General features: G+C 37.4%; 1 protein-coding gene across 5 annotated transcripts in view; it reads right to left on the bottom strand.

Annotated features, from left to right (window-relative positions):
- mef2cb (myocyte enhancer factor 2cb) overlaps positions 1–23,711 on the bottom strand; it is a 72,608-nt gene that overhangs the window by 27,353 nt on the left and 21,544 nt on the right. For all 5 annotated transcript variants that reach the window (XM_058775602.1, XM_058775606.1, XM_058775604.1 and 2 more), the window contains 2 exons: positions 15,218–15,408; positions 3,014–3,217 (listed from right to left, as the gene is read on the bottom strand). In XM_058775602.1, coding sequence (XP_058631585.1) covers positions 3,014–3,217; positions 15,218–15,271 — 258 coding nt within the window. In that variant the 5' untranslated portion in view covers positions 15,272–15,408. The remainder of the gene's footprint in view (positions 1–3,013; positions 3,218–15,217; positions 15,409–23,711) is intronic.

Genomic DNA, 23,711 nt, shown 5'->3' with positions numbered 1-23,711 from the left:
GAGCCTCTAGCCTCTCATAAACAGAGCTAAAGAGGCTGGGCAAGCCTCTCACTGCCTCTCTCCCAACAACGCTAATTATCAACCAAAGACATGCTAATTACATGGAGCTTTATTGCTAATGTAGCGGGCTGCTCTTCAAGACGCCCACACGCTGCGCCCGGCTCCCCTGCCTCTCCTTATCCTCCCACTGCACCCCACAGGCACTCCAGGCAAAGACAGGAAAGATGTGTTTTCTATGAGTGTGTGTGTGTGTGTTTTCAGCCCGTTTAAACAATGTTAAATCTCTGTATGTCCATAGTCGATATATGTGTTTGTCTAATATGTCTCGCACACACACTACAGCTCAAAGCTGAACTATGGCACTGATACCCCTATGCCGAGTTCCCCCTCCGGCCCACCCCAAGGCCTCGTCCCCATCCTGCCATCACAACAGGAAGTCTGCTTTGTTCCTCTTTACCTCCTACCGCCCACATCCCCTGGCCGTGATGTAACCTAGCAGCAGAAAAACCGGGCCCTGCAGGAGCTCAGCACTTCAGCGTCGACAAATCCAGTTAGGGCGGCATTTTAGCCACCTTCAAATCGATTTCTCCAACACCAAATCTGGCAAATTGGAAAGAAACTCCACTAAAGCTGTTGCTTAGTGATGGGAGCAGTTTGACTCGCTATGCTCTTTTTTATTTTCTTTCCACTTCGATGTTTGCATGTGGTGATTTTCTGTCTTCACACGGCAGAGCAAACCAAGATGTTTAGGACTTGCTTTTTAAGAAGAATGCAGCACTCCAAAGTTGTTCTACAATATAAAAAATATAGTACTTTTTATTACTTTTATCTCAGAGCTAATTGATAAAGAGTTTTTGTTAAAATTGTGAGCATGACCTGTGATACTTTTGAAAGTATGTTATTTGAATTGTAATGTAATTATAAATTAATATGTTACACCAGACCTTAATATTTCAACAAAACCATTAGGAATTTATAGCTTTCATGGAGTTTTTTAATGCATTTAATGGTTTGTTTTTGGAGTATATCATTTCTATTTTTTTTTTTTTTTGACGTTGTAATTAATTTGTAGTTATTTATATTTATATATTTGTTATTGTAATTTAGCTCTTTCTTTAATTTCATGAGTTGTTGTTGTTTTTGTTTTCTTTATCGTTTAGTTGGAGGCTTTAAATAAGCCCTTTGGGTTTTCTGCCTCGCCCAGCACAGTATATGAATTGTACTTTTATGTTCTGTTTTTACTGTATTTATTTTATTATTGTGCAAAATAAACTAAACTAAACTAAACTAAACTAAACATCTAAACAGATATGATTATTTTTATTTTGTATTGTAATATTTAATATTATAATAATGTATATCATCAAATTATAATAAAATATATTATTATAATTATTTCATATAATACTTTATTTATAATTATATTAACAAATTATTAAAAACAAATAAAGATTATAATAATAATAATAATTGACAAATGTTTACACCACCACTTCAGTGTAAAGTGTATCTTCTTTATTCATTTCTTCCTTATGTTTCGAATCTACTGGCCATAGAGTGTGGACTGTAATACACATGAAAAGCATATGACATTCAGTCCTCCATGAGATTCTTCATGCATCAAAATGGTAAACCTCATCTAGCACAGCTGCTCAAGCTTGGAGTGCATTTTTGTAATTGTGCCTTGATGCACAGCAGGAATAACAAGCACTTTCTACCTGCCCTTTAAATCTGCCTCAAGGTCTGAGCTTGTAGAAAAGGCAAAAAAGGTGAGAATGTTGCACACTTTATGACAGATGATCAATGAATTTACAAAAACTCATCTTTGTATTTGAGATATTTCCTAGCACATAAAAACAAATAAAAAAATATATTAAATATAAATGCCACACTGGCTTTATGAGATATATACATACAGAAATACACTTGCTGTATATGTAAATAAATAAAACGAAATTAAACTCAACTCGAATTAAAGCAAGTGTAGATACAGCGGAAATGAAGATGTGAGCGGGATATGTCAGTATAAAAAAGGAAGTAGACAGAAAAACATGTTTTGTTTTGTCTGACTGACTCTAAGAGCAAAGGAGTTGGAGTGCACTTAGATTGAGATCAACCAACTTCACAAACTCACCCATAGATCTAGGGATATTAGCTTTGTTTGTACGTAGATGTGGACCTGCTGTTGCGCATGGCAAGAGGACACTGTCTTACAGCTCTTAAGTCCTTTAGAGGACCACCTTGTCAACCCATGTATGTCACCTTTGATTTTTAAGATGTGTTGTGACATCTCAGAAAAGTAGATTACGTAAGCAGCTCACTCTGTAACATGCTTTTGGATGTTTGCCTCAAGACAGCTACAATAGCTTAGCGTGGCCTGGCCTCAAGTTTATGGCAGGAACCCATGGACAATATGTCTCTAAGACCTGAGAGTCTTTAGGAGCATTAAGCTGATTGAGAAAATGCAGACATCAAAGTAGCTGGCATTAAAAAAGGACAGAGTCAAATGAAATAAAGCATGATACTGGATGTATTTAGCTAGTGTACTTTTTATAATTATAATCAAAGGGGTACTGCATGATCTATAGTTCATTGGGTTTGTGTCTATAGAGTCTCTCCATGGAAAATAAGAAAATAAGGGCTGAAAATAAGAGTGCAATGGCACTATGCACAAGGAATCCTAGTCAAAATCACATGTTAATGATACATTTAGTCTACTGAAACATGACACATAAAACCTAAAGGACCCCCAGTATAACGTCTATCAATATATATCTACATTTCCTATGTAACACTTTGTGTTTAATTTCAAACAGCCACTAAATTACATAATGTTTATCAGGTCAATAATTAATGTTCATTCAATTTGTTAGACAAGTCATTAAAAAAAACAAAAACAATTATTGTTAAAATATTTGGAGTCAGTAAGATATTTTTAATTATTAAAAAAATATAATGCCCTGCTGACGGTGTGAGAATGTCAGGTAAATACGTGTAGATCTGAGAAACTCACCTCAACAATGTCGGAGTTGGTCCTGCTCTCATGTGGCTCATTGTACTCAGTGTATTTGAGCAACACTTTGTCCATATCTGTGCTGGCATACTGGAACAGCTTGTTAGTACTGTTGAAGATGATGAGGGCAATCTCACAGTCACACAACACGCTCAGCTCATAGGCTTTCTTCATCAGGCCAAACTTTCTCTTTGTAAACGTCACCTAGAGAGAGACAGAAGAGGGGAAAAAAGGTTAGACAAGTCACAGGCTGTACTGACGGCGTAGCACAAAGCATTGGCTGATGGCATAAAAACGGAGATGGATGACTCTATGTGTGTTTGCTCAGCGCGCCGATGCTCTAAAATATTCCTGACTCCTGAGTTGTCCTAAATACAGTGTGTCTTTGGAAAATCAATGTTACTTTTCTTTCCTTCTGTCTACTTTCCTTTATTTTCCTTTGTGCTCTTCCAAATGATCTGGAAAAATAGACAATAGCGTAATAGCTCCTTCCTCTCATAAATCAACTGAAGATCTTTTAAAAATTCTGCTCTTTAACCAAAAGTTAAAATTATTTCACTTTTGTGTTTATTCTTGCATTCATAAGAAAAAAATAGCTTTAATAATTTAAATACAGTATAACCTCCAAAATTATGCATTAACCTTTCATTTAAGAATAATACAGTAACACCACTTTGCCTGACCCCTCTAATTCAAAAGTTCAACTGTATAATTAGGATTTCATTTCATAATAAAGGTTAACCATATTCGCCTTAAGTAAAAAAAAAAAAAAAAAAAAAAATTGTCTGTATTGCACAGAAGGCAAATTCTCCTTGGGTGCATATGTGTGCAAATGCACTTTTCAGCAGATGCACAGACATACAAACACATGCACACACTCACTCGCTCACAAAGATCATCGCTGCCAGAGAGTGTTTGAGAGGCTGTTAATGACTTCTCAGTGCATGTTCTCATCTAAATTAGCAGCATTAAAAATAAGAAGCATATCTCTCTGACCTCATAGGTTTCATGACTCTTGAGCTAGTAAATACAGCGCTTGAGAAACCACACACACACACACACACACACACACACACACACACACATACACACACACACACACAGACACAAACTCTTCATCTCTTTTAAATGTAGCCAAAATGTCCCCATGCACCTGTTATTGTGATACATGTTCACAGCAATCTATATGCCTTTATTTATTGCATAATGAAAGTGCATAACATTACAAAATATATTGTGCATGTGACAATCACTAAGAGAATTTGCATGTATTAGCATAAGGTATTACATTCTTCGATGCTGCTAATTTGTTTCTGACGTTGTCAAGGTGAAATTATTTAGCTTATCTGGTATGTTAAATGAAAAATAAATAAATAAAGAATGAGCCTTAGTTACATAAGAGAGTAGATACATTTTTTTGTGTCAAAAACTTGTTTTAATTAAAAAATCTGGGTAAAGTCTATATATATATATATATATATATATATATACATTCGATAGTGTACTGTAAAATCTAAATTTACTGGTTTAATTCAAGATAAAAGAAAGTCATGCAGGTTTGATATAATATTATGGTGAGTAAATGATAAAATAATTTTCAGTTTTGGGTAAACTGTCCTGTCACCACTTTTAATAGTTTGTGTACTTGCACTGCATTTCACCGATCTTCAGAGATTACAGTTACAAAAAGTTATAGTAGTGATTCTCATCCTGCTGGTCATCCTCTATCATCATATTTCCAGTAATTTATGAGAGAAGTAATGATGTATTGATTATGTATCATTTTGACAAGTTGAACAGGCACTTAAACAACACAACTGATGTTTTGACAGCTCCCTTTTCTGCAAGATAAAGCCAAAATGAGAGTTTCGAGCTTCCTGAGAAAGCCTCTATAGTGTGGCTTAGCAGTTCTGAGAGGTTTCTTCTTGAGGCTTCTGGAGATTTGGCAAGTGTGACAAGATTCGAAAAGAATGAGCCAAAAATCTGTCAGTTGAAATATTTGACCTCCAGTATGACAGCAGGTTGAGAAAAGAAAATGCCGAACAGTGTGTCTGATGAACAGACTTTGGAATGTTGTTATCTGAATAACAAATAACAAAGTCAGTCATTAATTCACACATCCAAAATAAATGCAGGGCAGTTCTCTGAAAGAGGAAGTAGTATCACACAGATAGTCAGATATGGAGATATAAGGACTTTAAATAATCACTGTGGTCAAGCTAACAACTGTGGCCAGTGACATCAACATCCACAGTCAAACACCACATACTAAAGATACTTCACAAATCCTACAGCAGAGGCTTTTTGCAATGTCATTTATATTCTTTTGATGTCCATAAAATCCATAAAGTTTCCCTATAATTTTACTTTGCTATTCATTTACACAAGTTCAGGTACATTCCTATTTGTGACTCAGTAAGTAGCAATTTGTAGCAAAAGCCAAAAATACAACGTATGGGTCAAATTTATCGATTTTTCTTTTATGCCAAGTAAAGATCATGTTCCATGAAGATATTTAGTAAATTTCCTAACGTAAATATATCAAAACGTATTATTATTATTTTTTTTTATTAGTAATATGCATTACTAAGAACTTCATCCGGACAACTTTAAAGGCGATTTTCTCAATATTTAGATTTTCTTTCTTTTTTTTGCACCCTCGGATTCCAGATCTTCAAATAGTTGTATCTCGTATAAATACGTATAAGTCAATTTCCAAAATTTTACGCTTATGACTGGTTTTGCGGTCCAGGGTCACATTTCATCGCCTTGGAATTATAAGGTTCTAGCTGCATTCTGAGTGGTTTTGAGATATAGAGCTTCAAAGTTTTGCATTCCATATAGAAAAAATGATATGGGGAACAAGTCTCTTTCCTACATGAAAATGACAGAGACCCTAAATGTATTCTAAATGTACAATATCAAAATCCTCTCAAATGTTTAAATGGGGATTTTTGGAACAGGTCAAATGCAGATACTGCAGAACCTTCTAATTCTAAAAAGTCATTTTCCACTTGGAATTATAAGGTTCTATCTTGCAAAACATTAATTGAAGCAACAATTTTCAAGAATTACAAATAGTTTTTTTATAATTTGTTTTAAAACATAAAATTAGTGTTGTAACAATGTGTCAACATGTATGAGAAAGGTAAATTTAATGTTTTCTTTATCACATTTATTCCATATTTTAGGACAAATATTTTTTTTCTTGGTTAAGTTAGGCACAAAGGGCAATACTAAATATTTTGTTCAGTGCTAATGTTAATTTTAGCTAGGATTATAGTGGGTAATTAAACACATTATTGAGGGAACAGTTAAGGCAGCTAACCTCACTCTAATCCATCTGACCAGGACTTTATTCCACAAAAAGCGGGAAAATGGCTTTCTCTTTAAATCAGTATGGCCGAGATAGCATGCTGACGTTTATTGTTGTAATTAAGACCCCATCGTTTAAATTGTTGACTATTTGATATTTAAGGCTTAATGTTGTAAAATTTAAGACATTTTCGCCAATCATTACATTCGGGTCTTTAGACTTATATCCAGCACGGTTGGATCTCTAATTGCTGCAATAGCAAACTCTCCTGATATTTTAAGAACATAAAATAAAAAGAATAAAATAAGCATACTTTCTTGCCTTTTGAAACTTAGAATTGTTCGATTTGAGCAGATGATTTTACCATCACTGCCATCGTCAGAGCGCATTTCCCCAGTAACTTATACATTCAGTATCTGGCTCATCATATTCACGATCTCAATATATTCTCAAAACTATCGTTTTCAGCATCTTCAAAAACAACATTTTGATTCACCACATCCACCATCAAACGACAGTGACACTTATATTTCATTATGTGCAGTAATTGCTCTGCAAAGCCATTCAAGCTAGTTAAATTTTTGCAGATGATTATTAGTTTTATGCATGCGCTAATTATGAGTGAAAAATCATGTAGTCATTATGTTTTAAACAGTGCCACTTTGTGGAATAAAGGTGAATTGCAATTATTGATTATGCAGACACATAATTATTGTTGTTTAATGTTTAATCTGATCCTGCTTAATTTGATCCTGATTGGTCCGCTTGCATGCAATCGAAGTGCTGATTGGCTGATTCACAGATAGAACCTTATAGAACCAAGTTACAGTTCGATTTTGTCGATAGAACCTTTTTGTTTTCTAAATAAAAAGTCCTAAAATGTACAAAAATTAAAAAAACATCACATAATGTAAATAAGTTGTCACAGAATAAGAATATGTGAATAACTCAATTTTGACAAAAATGTCAGATAGAACCTTATAATTCCAAGGGGACAATTTATGTGAAAGGTGTTAGATGCTAAATGGAGACTCAACCCAAAAAGAAAATTCGGTCATGTCATCTTCTATGAAATATATTTCTAAAATTTTGACAATAGTTTGGTTACAATTCTTCAAGATTCTTCAATATATCCTCTTTTGTGTTTTGCAGAAGAAAGTTAGTTGAGGGTGAGTAAATGATTTTTTATTGGGTAGCAAACTAACCTAATAAGTTTTACCCCCAAAATATGAGTGGAAAATCTGTTTAAAATCATGTCCACTCAACACGAGAGGAATACTCATATCAGTAGCCTAATAAAAAAGCTGCTTATTTTACATAAAGTGGCCACCATTTTGATATCACATGACTGAATACTAGCCGAATATTACTTATTTTATCTCATCTTAACTCAAAACAAATGATTTCCTACACATTATCTCCAAAACCAGCGTTTTTGGTGCAAAGTTCACGATATATGAAACATGCCGGAATAATGTAGTCACATGGGCCTTAAGTGTGATGTTCTCCCGCTTCTCCTGCTCGCTACCTGCCTCCACAATCTCATTCTGTGTTATCTGTGAAGCTCATGAGACTTCAGCGAGCCAGCGTGCTAATTGCAGAAAATGCCAGTTGCAACACCTCCTCGATGTGGTGAGATCTGCAAGAAACGACGGACCACGGTTCGTAACGATCGTGATTTTGTTCCTTCGAACCCTGAACCTGTAGACCTCAGAAGTGTGAAGCCCTTATCATGTAAGCACATTCTTGTCATGCATGACAAACAAACTGCCGAGTACATAGACTTGAATGCGCCGTTGCACACATAATGGTGAGGTGAGTTTGAACTGTTGTTCAAAGGATTGAGAATCACTTTCTACTGCCAAACAGAAGGAATAAAAGGGAGAAAGGAGGAAAAAGGTCCGATTCCCAGCCTGAGTTTGGTGTGTGTGTGTGTGTGTGTGTGTGTGTGCACGTGTGTGAGGGGGAGTCAGAGGGGGTAGGTCAGGAAGCACATTTGTATGCATTTCCTCTCATAACAGGAAGTGCCTGACAGCTTCCCCTTCACAATGGCTTCGCTTCTGCTTCCCGCCTCCAGTGCATTTTTCCCCTGGGGAGTTCCTCTAGAGGACAGAGACAGGGAGGATGAATGTCCATTTGTCACCATCTGCCCCTGCACCGTGATCCATGCGACCCACGCACCCCGAAATCTCCCCGCTCACGCTCCATGTTATATGAATCATTATGGTGAAGTCTCACAGTAGGGGTTGTATTGACAACAGACATGTTTACCAAACACGATTTCGCCTCTGTTTCTTTTCCGAACAACTTATATTTGAATGCTAAAAGACGTTAGGAGATGCATTTGTGCTCTGTTTCTTCTAAACTACATTGATAGTAACAAAATATGCGGTATTTAAGCACTGCTTTCAAAACCTTACTGAGCGTCACTTGCTGTAACAAAGAGAATGTTTTGAAGGTCATCAGCAGAAATATAATAAGAAGCAAAACCCGCGTGAAAAATGAAAATGAGAAAATCACTGAATAATGAGAAGAAAAGTGGAATAACAATTAGCGTAAGAGGAACAAAAGAATTTTAAGAAGATAAATTCAAAGAGGAGAAATTTGGAGAAGTTACACTTCGCGGAAGCAAAGGAATTTTTGAGATGTTGGTGAAGAAGCAGAAAAATAAGACAGACAGAGAGAGAGAGGGAGAGACAGATGAAAAAGTGGAAAAACACGCACAGCGTGTTTCTTGAGGAGACAGGCACAGAGGTAACGATCACAAGAGAAAGGTGGGAATCGTGGAGAGGAGAGCAAGGGGTGATGGGATACCCAGAGGGCCTCATTATTTTCTTGCTGTTAATTTTACTCAAACTGTTTTACACCTTTCCGTTGTTGATTGGAGAGACGCCTCTGTTGTCATGGGTGGCTGAATCAAGCTCTGTCTCCATGCCATCACACCATCATGAGGCAGACATGAAAAGAAAGGTAACAGAAGCCTACAGAACGTGTGGTGCCTGCATTTGCCAAGTCAGTTAGAGGGGTGAAAACCACATCTAGTGCATGTTGAGTGCCAATTAAAGTACGTACTTTTGAATGATCTTCTATCACAGGAGGCTTCCAGAAAACGGATTTCTAACACAGAAGTAATGTGTGACAACTGTCCCTTTCTGCTGAGGAAAATCCCAAAATCTTTGCAATTGTTCTTTTTGCTCTTTGTAGGTTAAAACCCGAACTCATATCAAAGTGAGTTATCATTTCCTTCTTGTCCCATTCAAATAAAAATGGATTGGAATAAATCAAAATGTACTATACATGTTTGGGCCACTTTTGAATGTTTTTGAAAGAAGTCTCTAAGGCTCATCAAGGCTGGATTTATTTGATCAAAAATACTGTAAAACAGTAATATTGTGAAATATTATTACAATTTTAAATAACTGTTTTTATATGCATATTAAACTGCTACTTAGATCTAAAACCCAAATTTTCTGCAGCCACTACTTCAGTCATTATTGTCACACGATCCTTCACAAATCATTCTAATATGCTGATTTGGTGCTCAAGAAACATTATAAATGTTGAAAACAGTCTTCAGTCATGCTACTTAATATTTTTGTGAAGACCGTGCTATGTTTTTTTAGGATTCTTTAATGAACTGAATGCTCAAAAGAACAGCATTTATTTAAAATGTGCTTTTGTAACATTATAAATGTGTTTCTGTTACTTTTGATCAATTTATCGCATCCTGACTGAATAAAATTATTGGCCTCTTTTGTACAGTACATATTATTATTTTATAAAATATGAATGCTGCACATTAATGTGGCCCTAAAGACTCTATATAATTTTCCTGAACTCCTAAAAATATATTCTTCCAAGTAAGCAAATATTTCATCACCAATATCAGACATCCACCATATCCCACCCTAAACTTGCTATTGTGGCCTCTCTTGTCATCATATAGCAGATGAATCAGCACTGACACTAGTTCCCAACAATAACAGACTAAACATAATTTTATTTTAATATAATTATTACACAGATTCATCTCTCTCAAACGTGCCTGTAAGTGTATGCTGTGTATTCAGCAGTGTGAAAATTAGACAGTAAGCATGCTCTTGTTAGCGATGTGGCTAACACTTTTATGACACAGGGGGTCCTTTCATGTGATGTGCCCAGGAAAGTGTTTGAGTGGCTGAGGGGAAGAAAGCCAGGCTCCTCACACTGATGCCCTCTGTCTAAGCTTCTGGGCAGCCAGTCAACGCCAGGGAGGCCTGCTGGAGGTGCCTTGCTCTGTGCAAGTGTTTTCAGGAGGTGGGCTACGGAGCCAAAGTGGCCGCCCAGGGCGACTGAGGCCTTGTGCCCATAAGCATGGCGCCAGAAGCAGGGTGGGCCGTAGGGAAGCTGCCAATCTGGAAGAGGTGATATCAGCAAGGAAATGATGGAAGACGACAGTTGAGCCAAAGATTTTTGAGCATTCAAACATTAAATGTTTGAAAACAGGGATTCTTATGCACTTAGTATGTTTAGATTTTTACAGTATATCCATTCAATATTTAAGGTTATATCATATACTTTCACCTTTTTTATTTAGCTTATCGTGCCTTGCTTTTCTCAACAAATCAGGCAAAATGTATAAATAAATGTTAACATGTTGACATAGTAAATGAAAAGTATATGCACTTATATTATGACCAGAGCCATTATATATTAGATAACAAAAATAATTTCATATAGACTAGTTCAAAAGTATTTTTGGTAACACTTTACAATAAGGTGTCATTTGTTAACATTAGTTAATGTATTAACTAACATGAACAAACAATGAACAATGCATTTATTACACTATTTATTAATCTTTGTTAATGTTAGTTAATGAAAATACAGTTGTTCATTGTTTATTCATGTTAGTTCACAGTGCATTAACTAATGTTAACAAACACAACTTGTGATTTTAATAATGCATTAGCAAATGCTGAGATTAACATTAAATAAGATTAATAAATGCTGTAGAAGTATCATTCATTCTTAGTCCATGTTTACTAATGTTGTTAACTAATGAACCTTATTGTAAAGTGTTACCTTATTTTTTTTTTTTTTATCAGAAACTGATTAATTAATTATTAATTTATCACAGTTTTCACAAAAAATAGCAGCACAACTGTTTTCACCAAATTTTCTTTTTGAAGAATTCAAGCGCACTGAAGCTGTTTTTTCACTGAAGCTGAACATTCTGAACATTTTGCAATCACTGAAATAAATTTAATTTTAGTTATTATTTTTATATACATATATTTTATATGAATATATTCTGTTTTTAAATACATTTTAATATATCATTCTTTTGTAATTTATTATTTGCATCGCCTTTTTCATCTTTGGTCACCCATAAAATGAAACTCTGCTACAAAAATGGTTGCATTTGCATGAAAAGAGAGCAAACATCTCAAGAATGTCGAGCTTAAGGTAACACCATTGAAACAGTCTGTTGTTTATTTGGCTTCAGTATGGAAAGATTTCCTTAAAGAGGAAGTGAAAATATGCACAGCCCCAGCCACGTCTTCAACACATTAAGAGCTAGAGGGGAGAGAAATAGCAAAATAGAAAAGAAAAAACCCTTTGTAAGTTAAAGGCCCTCCATTCTTGTCTTGTGATGTCTGTCTTCATGCTTCACTTGTAATACAAAGAAACAAGTTGTTTGCCACAGCCCCAGATGAATGGCAGCAAGAGGACAAGAGTCAATGATAACCCCTGTGCCAGCTGTCGAACATGGCGTATACTCTATAAATACACAACAATTTATGATGCATGTTTTCATCAAAGCATCTTCTGACCAAAATCTCTATGGAGAATTTATGAGCTTACTCTTATCACTTTGCAAGGCCACAGTAGGTTTTGGCATAGGTTTTCATTAAAGTTGTTGACATATGGCTAACGATGTGGTCATACTAGACAGTAAGCATGCAAAATTATGACCAATTTTGGCAAAAGGATAAATGTCATGGTCAAGGGCTTTTGTGTCTATTAAGAAATACATGATAAATAATTAGAAGAATTTAGAATGTTGACATATTTTGTCTACTCCACTGTCCTGCAACATTGCAATCATGCAGATTGAAAGTTTACGTAAGCCAAGAGGTCAATCCCACATAGCGTGATGCATCTTAAGTAATTTTAAGTAGTATGAAACGCTTAATTTCAACCATATTTAAGCAAACTGGTCAAAAGGAAATAAATGTCCTTGTTTGTTTCTTGGCCCTCCCTTTCTTCTTTTCTATCCCAAGACCTGGAAATCTGTGGCATTGACTCTCATCAGGTGTCCTTCCTGTATCAATCTCTGATCTTGAAGTCTGGTTAAGGGGGAGTGAGAGAAAAGAGAGGGAGAAGGAGAAGAGAACAGCGATAACACCAAGACAGGATGCTCTCTGTGCAATCCGATAGCCTCGCCAAAAACATCCTGACCTCAGCCCCCTTCCTCCTTCTCTCCGTTTCTTTCCTCCTTTCCTTTTTATCTTTGCTTATGATTAGAAACTCTGTGTCTCTGAGCATTGAAAGTAGAAAATAGTGCAAAAAAAGGTTGTGTAGAAAAGGAAAATTCTGTCATTATAGACTCATGATATTATCTGTGGATAAGACAAAAATCTATATAATGGCAGTTAATAGTCACTTATTGTGCCAACCCCCAAATAAATAAATAAAACAAAATAAAATAATTAAAAAAATAGATTTGTGTGGGGAAAAGACTAAAATATAAGCCATTATCTTATATTATTTCCTTTCACTCAGTCATAACTCTCAAATCAAATATATTTTAAACATTAATGAGATCAAATATCACATGTTCTGAGATGGACTACTTTTTTGGTACATTTTATGCTTTTTGTTCTTTTTAGAGCTTGACGTATATGAATTGTCATTGTACGAAAAGAGCTGCATAAAGTCTCTTGACAAATGTGTGTTCAGTATAAAAAAAATAAGTTGAATTCAGTAAATAATGATAAAACATCTCCTTTCTGGATGAACTATTCGGTCCCACTTTATATTAGGTGGCCTTAACTACTATGTACTTACATTTAAATTAATAATTTGGTACAATGCACTTATTGTGTACATACATGTTCTTACGTTGTACTTATATTGTTAATAATACCTTTATGTAATTACATCTGTTACATCTACACACTGTTGACCCATCCCTTACACCTAAACCCACCCTTAAACCTACCCATACCACTTAACCTGTCCCTAACCTTACCTGTATCCCACCTTAATAGCAGCAAAAGTGTTTTGAAATACAATATGAACACAATAAGTACATTGTACTTATTTTTTGATGTAAGTACATAGTAGTTAAGGCCACCTAATATAAAGTGTGACCGACTATTCCTTTAAGCAAATGTAAACTCACTAATACGACTTTTATTTTTCATATACACAAACCTTTGTAATTCGTACATGTTTATGTTATTTTAAACTCAGAAGCAAATTCAATATGATGCCTCGTTAACCTTAAAACTTGGTCTTTCAAAATAAATAGAAACAGAGAACAGAGAAGTTTCTGGTTTGAGAAGTACCTTGACTCATTCTTTCAGCGTTTGGCATGAGTGCCCACATGCATGTGAGCCTCTGGTTTCCTCAAGGGGGAGAACTTACTCAACCCACAAGTACTGAATGACTAATGTCGCTGTGCCCCCTCCGTCTGCTCCGGCTGACACGCCCATTACTTTCCTCACCCGCTTTTTTCTCTCTTTCCCCTCCACTTCTCCTCGGGCCCTCACACTATCTTCAATAATTGATCAACCCACCCAAGGTCCAGACAGCAGCCATTAACTGCAGCAGTATGGTCTCACTCAGTCATATCAACTGTTAGCCAAGTCCTTTTCCCAAAATCACATCTTTTTTTTTTTTTTCTCCAGACCAGACTGAGGAACTACGAATGTCTGTTTCTGTGACAAAGTGTCATCCTGTGAAAGGATGTGAGGACTCTGGTTGACTGTTCAGAGAGTCATGTTACGATACAGAAGACAAAGAGAAAAACCTCAAACTAGTCAAGGTTACTTTCTGCCAAACTGCTTTCCAGGTTTTCTACTTTTTTTCCATAAGAGGACAAATGTAAATGTCAAACCTAAAGAACATTTATTGATCTTGCAGTAAAACAAGCGTCTATGTAACTGGCACCAATACGATCAATACAACTACAGTATCTGCTATGCATAATATCTGCCTGTTTTTGTGTGTTCCTGACTTGATTCTGTTTCACAGCCAGAGAAATGGAGATACAAATGTTTTTCTAATTGATCAAATGTAAATGCATTAAGATATTTTTTTAAAGTCAAATTAATACAATTATTATTATTTTTTTCTTAGTGCCTAAACTAGTCAAAGCTGGGGTTTTGGGCACTTGGCTGCTGGTTAGGAAGCTTAGAAAGATCGGGAGACCTGCAAGACCAGCTTAAAACGGCTAAAACCTGGTTTAAGCAGTTATGTTTCAGTAGGTATGAATAATAAAAAGTTTCTCTCATTGAATACAATGTATTTTATTATGAAGTGATGAACAGGATCTCAGCGATCTGAGAGCCAAGTTGAAGAGGAAAACTACTAGCTAAGGCAGGAAGGCCCCTCGAGGGCCATCTTCTACCTCTGTGTAGACTCCACCTAAAGCCCTGAATTATGTGGCATCATTCCACCATTGCCATCTCTGCGTGTTTGTGTTCTCCACCCACCCTGCCCCTGCTACAGTAATATTCCACAGCCATAAGCGAGAGGTGGCGGCATGCGAGGACGCCAACAATTAGCGTGCACTCACCACCTACTTGGTCTATTTTGGTTTGAAATAACCCATCAAACTTCTGTGAAGGAAGTTGTCTAGAGCTGGTTTTTGGCTCCTTCTGGTCAGTGTGACTCACCTGTCTGTTGCGTTCATCCATAATCCGTGTGATCTGAATCTTTTTCCTCCCCATTGTCCCCGTCTTTTCGTCTCTCTCTTTCTCCAATGAACTTTATTCTTTCGTCCCTCTGTTTTTGCTTGCTTTTTCTTCAAACCAGGCTTTCTTCTCTCGACTTCCTCCGCTCAATTCAAAGATTCCAGTAGCTGTACCTGCGAAAGGCAGAGAGAGAGAGGCATTAAGTCAGATGAAAAATGGCAAAACCGCAGCGTTAAAAAACAGTGAAAGGCAGAGTCTGAGCCACATGGGACAGCAAATAAAGACAAAAGAACCTGCCGACGATCCGAGGCAGCGCTGTTTTCTGCCATCAATATCATGCAAATCAGATTCTTGCGCTTCGGCTGCGACTATGAGGGTAGACAGCACTGTCATGCTCTCTCTGCATTCACAGAGAATTTGACAGTGTTTTGGAAGTGCCACTAACTTAACAGCTCTAATCATTTGCAGTGTAACGTTTACTGTCGCCCGAACAACAATCAGCGCCACTTTCCTAAACAACGCTGGTGTAACATTGCACAGAATTGTCACTAGCACCGAATGAACACATTGGAATTGCCCTTTTAGCTGAAAATTTGTGTGAATGCAACAAAACTGTGGCTGATGATGAGATGAGGCTTTACCATCCATAAGATCTGAAGAAGAACCTGAATGGAAACGTGGGCCATCCTAATTTAACCCGCTCTAGAATATGATCCTGTTGTCACGTCGCGGCTTTGCTCGGCTCTCCGTCTCTCAGGGAAAAAGGTGTGCGGGGCCTTTATCGGGCCCTCCTGCTGAGCTCTTTCTGCTTTTGAAAGGCTGCCCTCACCCGAGAAGCTAACCCAGGCTTTCTATAAAGTGCTCACAGCTCAGATCCACTCAGTGCGATCACAGAACACACGTGTGTGCGTGCCGGTGTTTGTGTGCATGTGCGCACCTCTTTGGTGCTGTAAAGTAGGCCAACCCGATTCATCTCTGGGAGGAGCGGCAGAAGTGTTGTTGTGTTTTATTCTGACAGTAGAGGTGATAACGTCCCTCGTTATGCAAATGAGCGTCCCATTATTTAAGCTCGCTGTAATGCAGTAAAGCTGTCAGTGGTGTCACGTTAAAAGCCCTCCATTGCTTTCTCTTTATTCTCCAGCTCTTTTTCTTCTTTCTGAACCAGATTTCACCTGCCAGAGCTAGCGAGGAACATTGATGTAGATACACCTAAAGGATACGCTGCGCTTCTCACGTCTATCTGCACTGCCATGCTGCTCTCATTTATTAATAATCAAGTGTTTATGGGTGGAGTAGGTGTTTTAAAGCGTTCCAGTGACTTTTTCATGTCATTTGAGTTGAACCGCAAGCAAACTCTAATTTCATTGGCTTAGATCCATCCTCATTTCATACAGTGTGGCTAATTTATCAAATTCCGCACTGAATTGTTGGATTCCCTCGGTGTTGTTGAAATTGTTGTTGAGTTGTTAAATACATTTTCGCTGCTACAAATACAACCTTGTGCTGATATGGATATAATTTATTTTCCATTGTCTCTAATAATAGCTGTGAATAAGTTACACTCTATTAGCATACAAACAACAGTGCTCTGTTCTTCACCAAGAGCTGTTAGCTGGACTGTTAGCGAGCACGTCTTAGCGCATAAGTGGCGAAATCCGAAGTGGCTTGATGATTGTTTAGAGGACCACTGTAAAAGACATAAACAAGGAGCAAAACAACTCAACTACAAGCTGGTGATAATGACTGGACGCCCGTGTAAATATTTACTCATCGTGTGGCCAGCAGACTTGGCGTCACGGAGTGGGGTTTTCACTGCTCACATTTGAAAGCTGATTAAGTAGTTAACTCAATCAAAACAGGGTCTATGGCTGGGACTCAAAGAGCAGCTTCCTCATTGATAACGACAGGTCTGTAATCCCTGATTCGACCGTGCCAGAGTCTCAACGTGGACCTTACGTCATTTTAAACGCCTTTTAATGGGCTTCATCTAGACACTGACTCGTGTTTACAGTGGCACCAACAACTGAAATTAATGAAAGTATGAATTGTATTGCATTAGATAACAAATGATTAAACCTGTAGACATGTAAAGGAAACCTACTTTAACTTTTTAAAATATTTATTTATTTATTTACTTAATTACTCATTCATTCATTCATTCATTGACCTCACATTACCTGTGGACATAGATAGATAGATAGATAGATAGATAGATAGATAGATAGATAGATAGATAGATAGATAGATAGATACAAAAATCTAAAAAAATAAATGAATGTGTTGGTTTGATTTATTTATTTTTTATCTAAACTAAAGCATATAAAGCATATAAAGATATCCATTCAATTTTATGTGTGACTTAAGCATTCAAATATTTTTTGGTGGTACTATACAGTATATGGGATGATTTGAGGCACCAGGTAACCTTCCCCCACCCGTAAGTACTCGGGCAACCTGATTCAGCCTCAGCATAGCCTCTCACTCTCCCTTCACCCTGTACACCTTGGCCACCCCACCTCCCCCATCTTTTTCTTTCCGTCATCCCCTCCTTCACATGTACACATGCTCACTCATCTGCCTTCAGATTACCACAGATGAGCACAATCCAATTTACACCAGTAAAGCCGAACTACAGCAGCCAAGCTGTGGTTGATCAGCAGCCAGAGGCGCTTTAGATATAAAAACAGTCCGCCACAAAAGCACTCATATACAATATATGGCTGAATATGTCTGTTCTTGATGCACAAGTGTGACTGACCCCTGCTGAAAGCAAGGGAACAAAGACTATGTGTGCGTTTGAGATCAAATATATATGTGTGTGAGAGGGTTTTAGTGTTTAGTATGTGCAATTATGCCAGAGAGAGAGAAAGAGTAAGGCGGAGAGGGACTACTAACAGGCTTTCTCTGCCATGATAAGCCAATTCACTAATCCATAGCCAAAGCATATGGGGAGGGTGAGAGCGAGAGAGAGAGACGAAGGCCATAAAGATCCCTCCCCCCAAAGTGAACCTCAGGACAGACTTGGCTTAGTGTGACAGACAGAAGAAAGCCTGGAAGAGGGGTCACCACCAAAGGGCTGAAGGGTCACGGAGGGATGCTACAGGACAGAGAGGGAAAGATAAGACAAGTTAACCCACAACCTTTCTCATTTGATATATTGAGCTCAAAGTAAGAGTACAAAGAGCAAATCCAAGCGAAAAGAGAAAACCAAAGGAGAACAAGAGAGATGTGAGCAGGTCTCTCTTGAGGAAAAGGAGGAGAAGCTGCCGTCCACCCTCCCATCTGTTAACCATGCCTCTCTTCCTCTGCCACAGAGCACAAGGGTAGTGGGGGAACGAGAAGAAATCGTGGGGGAAAAGGAGAGAGAGGTGGGGGCGCTGACACTGGGATGTAATGAGGTGCTGTGTGTTTTTCTCTCTTTCGTTCTGTCTCTCTCTGCCTTTAAGAAATGGAACTATGAGGGCAATGAGTATGTTCATAAACAGGCACAATTCTGGGTCGGCTCGGTCCCTAGTGTTCCACCGAAAAAGAAAAAAAATATTTTGCACGCGATTGTATTGTCAAAGTCCTAATAAAGTGAATATGACTTCTCTGTGCTCAGCGATATAATTTTGTTAGAGGAAAAAAAGAAACAAAGCAATTTTTTATTTCTCTAAGGGGTCTCGCGTTGAGAATGAAAAATGATTAAGATGCAAATACCATGAATTATATTTGTAAGAAAGTACTGAGACTATATCTGATAATGAAACACTTGTTTTGATGAGATACACAACTCTGGCAGGTTTCAATTTTATTGAGATCTGGCGCAATCTGTGCGGAACAGTGAAGCGGTGCTTGACTCCCACCACATTAAAGTCATCTGTACGTTATTATTACAATCAGACAGGAGCTGATCTTTTGAGAAATTGACCTCAGCACAATGTTGCCACCCTTCGTAAACTCTCTGGCTTCCACTTTCCTTCTTTTCTTTTCTTCGCAGCACATCTGCAAGACATTTGGTACTAGCATGTGTTTGAAAAAAGGGCAGTATCCTCTATCCTCGTGGGGAAATGTGGTTGCGAAGATTTGAAATAACATATTACGGGGCAGAAAGTAAACCTTTTAGGAGGTGCATGATACATTAAATAAACCCTCACTCTTTTAAAATAAACTCCCATTTCCTTGAAGAGGCCAAAAAACAATTTTTAATATGTCTTCCGAACAATTCCAATACAAAGGCACGCTTTTGAGCCTTGAGACTTTTTTTCCACATCTTGATCCTAAGAACTTTTCATGTTGTAATCCTCGAAACTAAATAAATACTGTTTTTTTTTTTTTTCTTTAACACACATATTCATGGAGGTGTGGCTGTTTGGTTTGTGCTTGACGAGGGTCAGGGAGTCCATAGCGAGAGAGTTAACAGCCTATTGTCTGTATAAAGTCATTATGGGCAGTGTGGCAGCGTCTGCCTGAGGGACAAAGCTGATGAGTGCCCATAAATCTCGGCTGTGGAAAAGGCACAAAGATCCTGAGATCCGGTCAGTGTGGGAGGGACCCCGATAATGCAGATCATAATGAGTGCTGGTAAGGTTGGCATACAGAATGCATTTTTACTTCGCATGTGGATTTTAAAATTTGAATAAATGATACAGATTTTTCTGCGCAACCATAGGTCTCAACAGTAACAACTGCCCACTAACCAAAGAAAATTTAAGATTTGATGCATCATAAATAAACAAATCTATTTTTTGCAGGTTTTTAAGAAGAAAATGTGAGATTTTTTTTATGTCATAAACATATATTTTTTATGACAAAAAGAAAACATTTAAAAGGATTGTTAAATTGTATGAGAATTATTTCTAGTAAATACAGAAACATAAAAGAAAAAGTTATTCTCCTATGCACAAATAGAAAAAAAAAATATTATGTTGAGTCCTTATATGATGCAAATCAAATGGAATATAGCATAACCAGTTTACATTTAGTCCTAATATTTGGACGTTTAGTGCAGAAAAGCAGTTGCACAACACATTTAATTTGAATTCCCTTTAATTTCCACTGACTGTATTTTGAATGCAGTCAAACCACATTAAAAGGTACTGTAAGACACAGAGTCTCATTACAATAAGAGAGCATCAGTGTCTATCTGGGTTCCTCCATGGTCATCTATACCCCCAAGACCCCCCCACTGTATGACTGGATAGAGACAGGAAACATACACGCACACACAGAATGGTGGAAGGATATGACATCAGAAGCCACAGACAATCAAAGGTGTAAAGGTGCTTCCTTTCCTAAACTGTTCCAGCGTACACAAAATGGGAACCAAAACTCCTGTGCTTCCTTCTCCAGGCCAGAAAAGAAGAAAAAAGAAGAGAAGAATAGAGAGAAAAAAAAGTGGAGGTCTTGAGCCACAGCTGACTGTAAACAAACGGCCTTGACTGATGCAAGCCCTGACAAAAAAGGTCTTGTGGTTTTTACTTTTTAAGCACTGAAGGCCAAAACTTAATGACAAGGCTTTACCAACATACTCACAGCAGATATGGTCGACCAATCACGGCATCCACACCATTATTAGATTTCATCACACAAAAAAAATCTCATTCTGAGATAGTAAAACTGATTTCACAGCCCAACTTATTTTCCAAACCACTCAGGTCATTTGTTTCTTCATAAACTCGTTTCAACCCAGATGGAAAAAGGGCACAGATGAAGAGAGACGTTTTTCAAAATGTGAGGTTTTATTACCAAAAGTGTAAAATTATAGATGAACTCTTGTTCTGTTTTTGCAGCGATTAGTGAATAACTCTTTTCAGGTGCTTTGCTAGATTAGGGCATTGGGTGGAGGGATTTATTTATGTGATACAGGGCCCTCTTTCAGGACTCTGCTGAAATACCTTCCCTCTGTCTCTACAGGAATCAACAGCTAATTACTTAAATAGTTCTACAAGTACCTTAAAATAACACGCCTGCCCCTCTGACTTCCCAAAGTTCACCTCTCTTTGTCAAAACAACCAAGAATCTTGGCACAGAATCATGTACGACTAAAATACGACATGCTCTTGTCAGGTATGTGTGTTTACACCGCAAGCAGCACTATTTGGTTTGAATCCAGTTTCAAATCACAGTAACAATTTTAATTTTAAATAATTTGTTGAACTCTCTATAGTTTTCAATAGTTATCATAATATCAATTTCAATTTAGTACAAGAATCTTGCAATCTCAAAGACAAAGGCTTTGGCTACATCCAAATTCACATATGGATATTTAATATAATAGTAATTACTGAATTTTTAATTAATGAAGCATTTTTAACCATTATTACAGCCAACTGGCTCACAATTTTCTGTCATTTTTTAAAATGAAATGAAATTATAAATAAAATGTATTAATTTATATATAACGAAAACTTCTAACGAATAACACTCCCATCACCATTGGTAGTGTCCACTTGTTGCAAATTTCTCGAATTTCAGTTGATATAATATGTCACCTGCATATAATTTTACTTTTGTGTCATTAATAGTATGCGTTTGTCTCCAAATAATTCAATGAAATGCTTTCTGAATACTTTGTAATAGGGAAGTATGGATATTTGGTGCAAGGTCTGATGAAAAAGGGCCATAGTGTTGGTCTTTCATATGGTGACACCTGACCTAGTGCAACAGTGGAAAACAGAATGAAAGGGTGTGAACAGCAGTTGCATCCCTCATGAAGTCAGTAAACAGAGAAGTGTGGCCGGCTAAAGCCAGAACCGGGGAAGGTGAGAGCTGTCTTTCAATTAGCGATTGGTTACCGGCTCAGGGAAAGCATGGCACAACATACTGTGTCAACTATAACAGAAAGAGGCGCGCTGAAGCCAGCTGCTCAGCTGACAGACACATACTGAGTGAATGGTGTAATGACTGATCACTGTCCTGTTCTGGCCGGCCAGCTGTTAGTAAAGAAATAAGGCAAAAATAAAAATTCTAACAGCGGCTTGGTCTTGATCAACAGGGCGATGGTCGTGCGGTGGACACAAAATGGAGATTGCGTGGGTTGCTTTGGGTGGTTTCATCGGTCATTATGCTGAAGACATTACCTCAAAGAATCTCTCAGACTTCTGGGTGAGTTCTTAGTATAGTGGAACAGAGTTAAAGACAGAAAGGAGAACTGAAATAACGTCCAACTACGTTAGCATGTCAAAAAAACAAAAAGAGAAACAGACTCGTTTGCATGACAGACATTTAATTTAATTAACAATGACTATGAATACGTTGACTATGACTACGTTCACGCGTTCAGTGTTCGAGATGAACAAACAACCACATTAACTAACAGGTTTCATTTTGTTCTGTTCATATATCATCTTTCAGAAGTGGATTTAATAATGTAGGAATTAATAACTGCGGTCAAACCCCTTTTAATTGTCAATACATCCGTAACTATAATGATAGTGACTAAAGTAGATGCCAATTATGGTGACTTACACAGCATAAAGTTATGATTGATATGACATTATTTAAAAAAAACAACAACTCACAGTGGCTCTCACATTGTTTTGCATTACAGGCAACTAGTTGGTTAGCTCAAGTTAGATGTTTATTAATTCCACAAAAAAACTAAATAAAATGAAAAGAAAAGGGGAAAAAACCCTAAACTTGTCACTGTCAACAGACAAGGCCTGATATCTTCATCCAAAAAGATTGTTGGCAGAGAATGACAATGTCTTGCGATGTCAGCCATGTTTTTGAGGGTGATAGTTAGGAGAGAAGACAAAGTCATGTGACCTCCCCGCCACACCAGACAGCATGCTCGGATGATCCTCTGATTATTTCATTGCACACTTTTTTATCCCCTCTTCTCCCTCTGTACCACGGCATTCTAATCAGACTAATTAAAAGCTTTGTTCATTTGGAAATCTCCGATGACAATTTGTTTCACTCTACCCTACAGCGGTCCTGTGAAAAGAGAATTAAATTTGATCTTCTGACAGCAATTATTAAACGCTCCCTCCTGGCTTCAATTAAGCCCAGAGGCTAACATGGCTCACCAGGCAAGAGCGAGGGCCAAGATACTTCCTTTGCCACTTTATCATTGCTCCCTCTCTTTCTTTTCTTTGGATTAAAAAAAAAAAAAAAATCATGTACAGAATCTCACTGCAATGATTTAAAGATTGTTTATGGGAATTTTTTTATGGTTCCTTCTTGCAGGGCTTTACAAGATGCTGGTTGAAGGGGGAGAAAGGGGGTAAGGTGGAAAAGGGAAGTTGAGCAACCTCTCCGATCAATCCGCAGTGATTGCATGAAAGTTCTTTTTATGATGTTTCAGTAATGATGGTGTAAGAGTCGGCGAGCAGATGTTTGTTTCATTTTCACTGTACTCAAAAGCAAGCAAAAAAGGTTAAAGGTCAGAATGATATTGCTATATCACCTATGTCACCTCAAGTGTTAAACAAGGTGTTTTTTAGGACTCTGCTGCAACACCTTCCTCTTCAGGATTCAACAGCTAATTACT

The sequence above is a fragment of the Onychostoma macrolepis genome, chromosome 05, assembly GCF_012432095.1.
Source record: "Onychostoma macrolepis isolate SWU-2019 chromosome 05, ASM1243209v1, whole genome shotgun sequence".
Taxonomy (NCBI): Eukaryota; Metazoa; Chordata; class Actinopteri; order Cypriniformes; family Cyprinidae; genus Onychostoma; species Onychostoma macrolepis.
The sequence above is the reverse complement of the archived record's forward strand: the minus strand, read 5'-3'. Positions and strand labels throughout refer to the sequence as shown.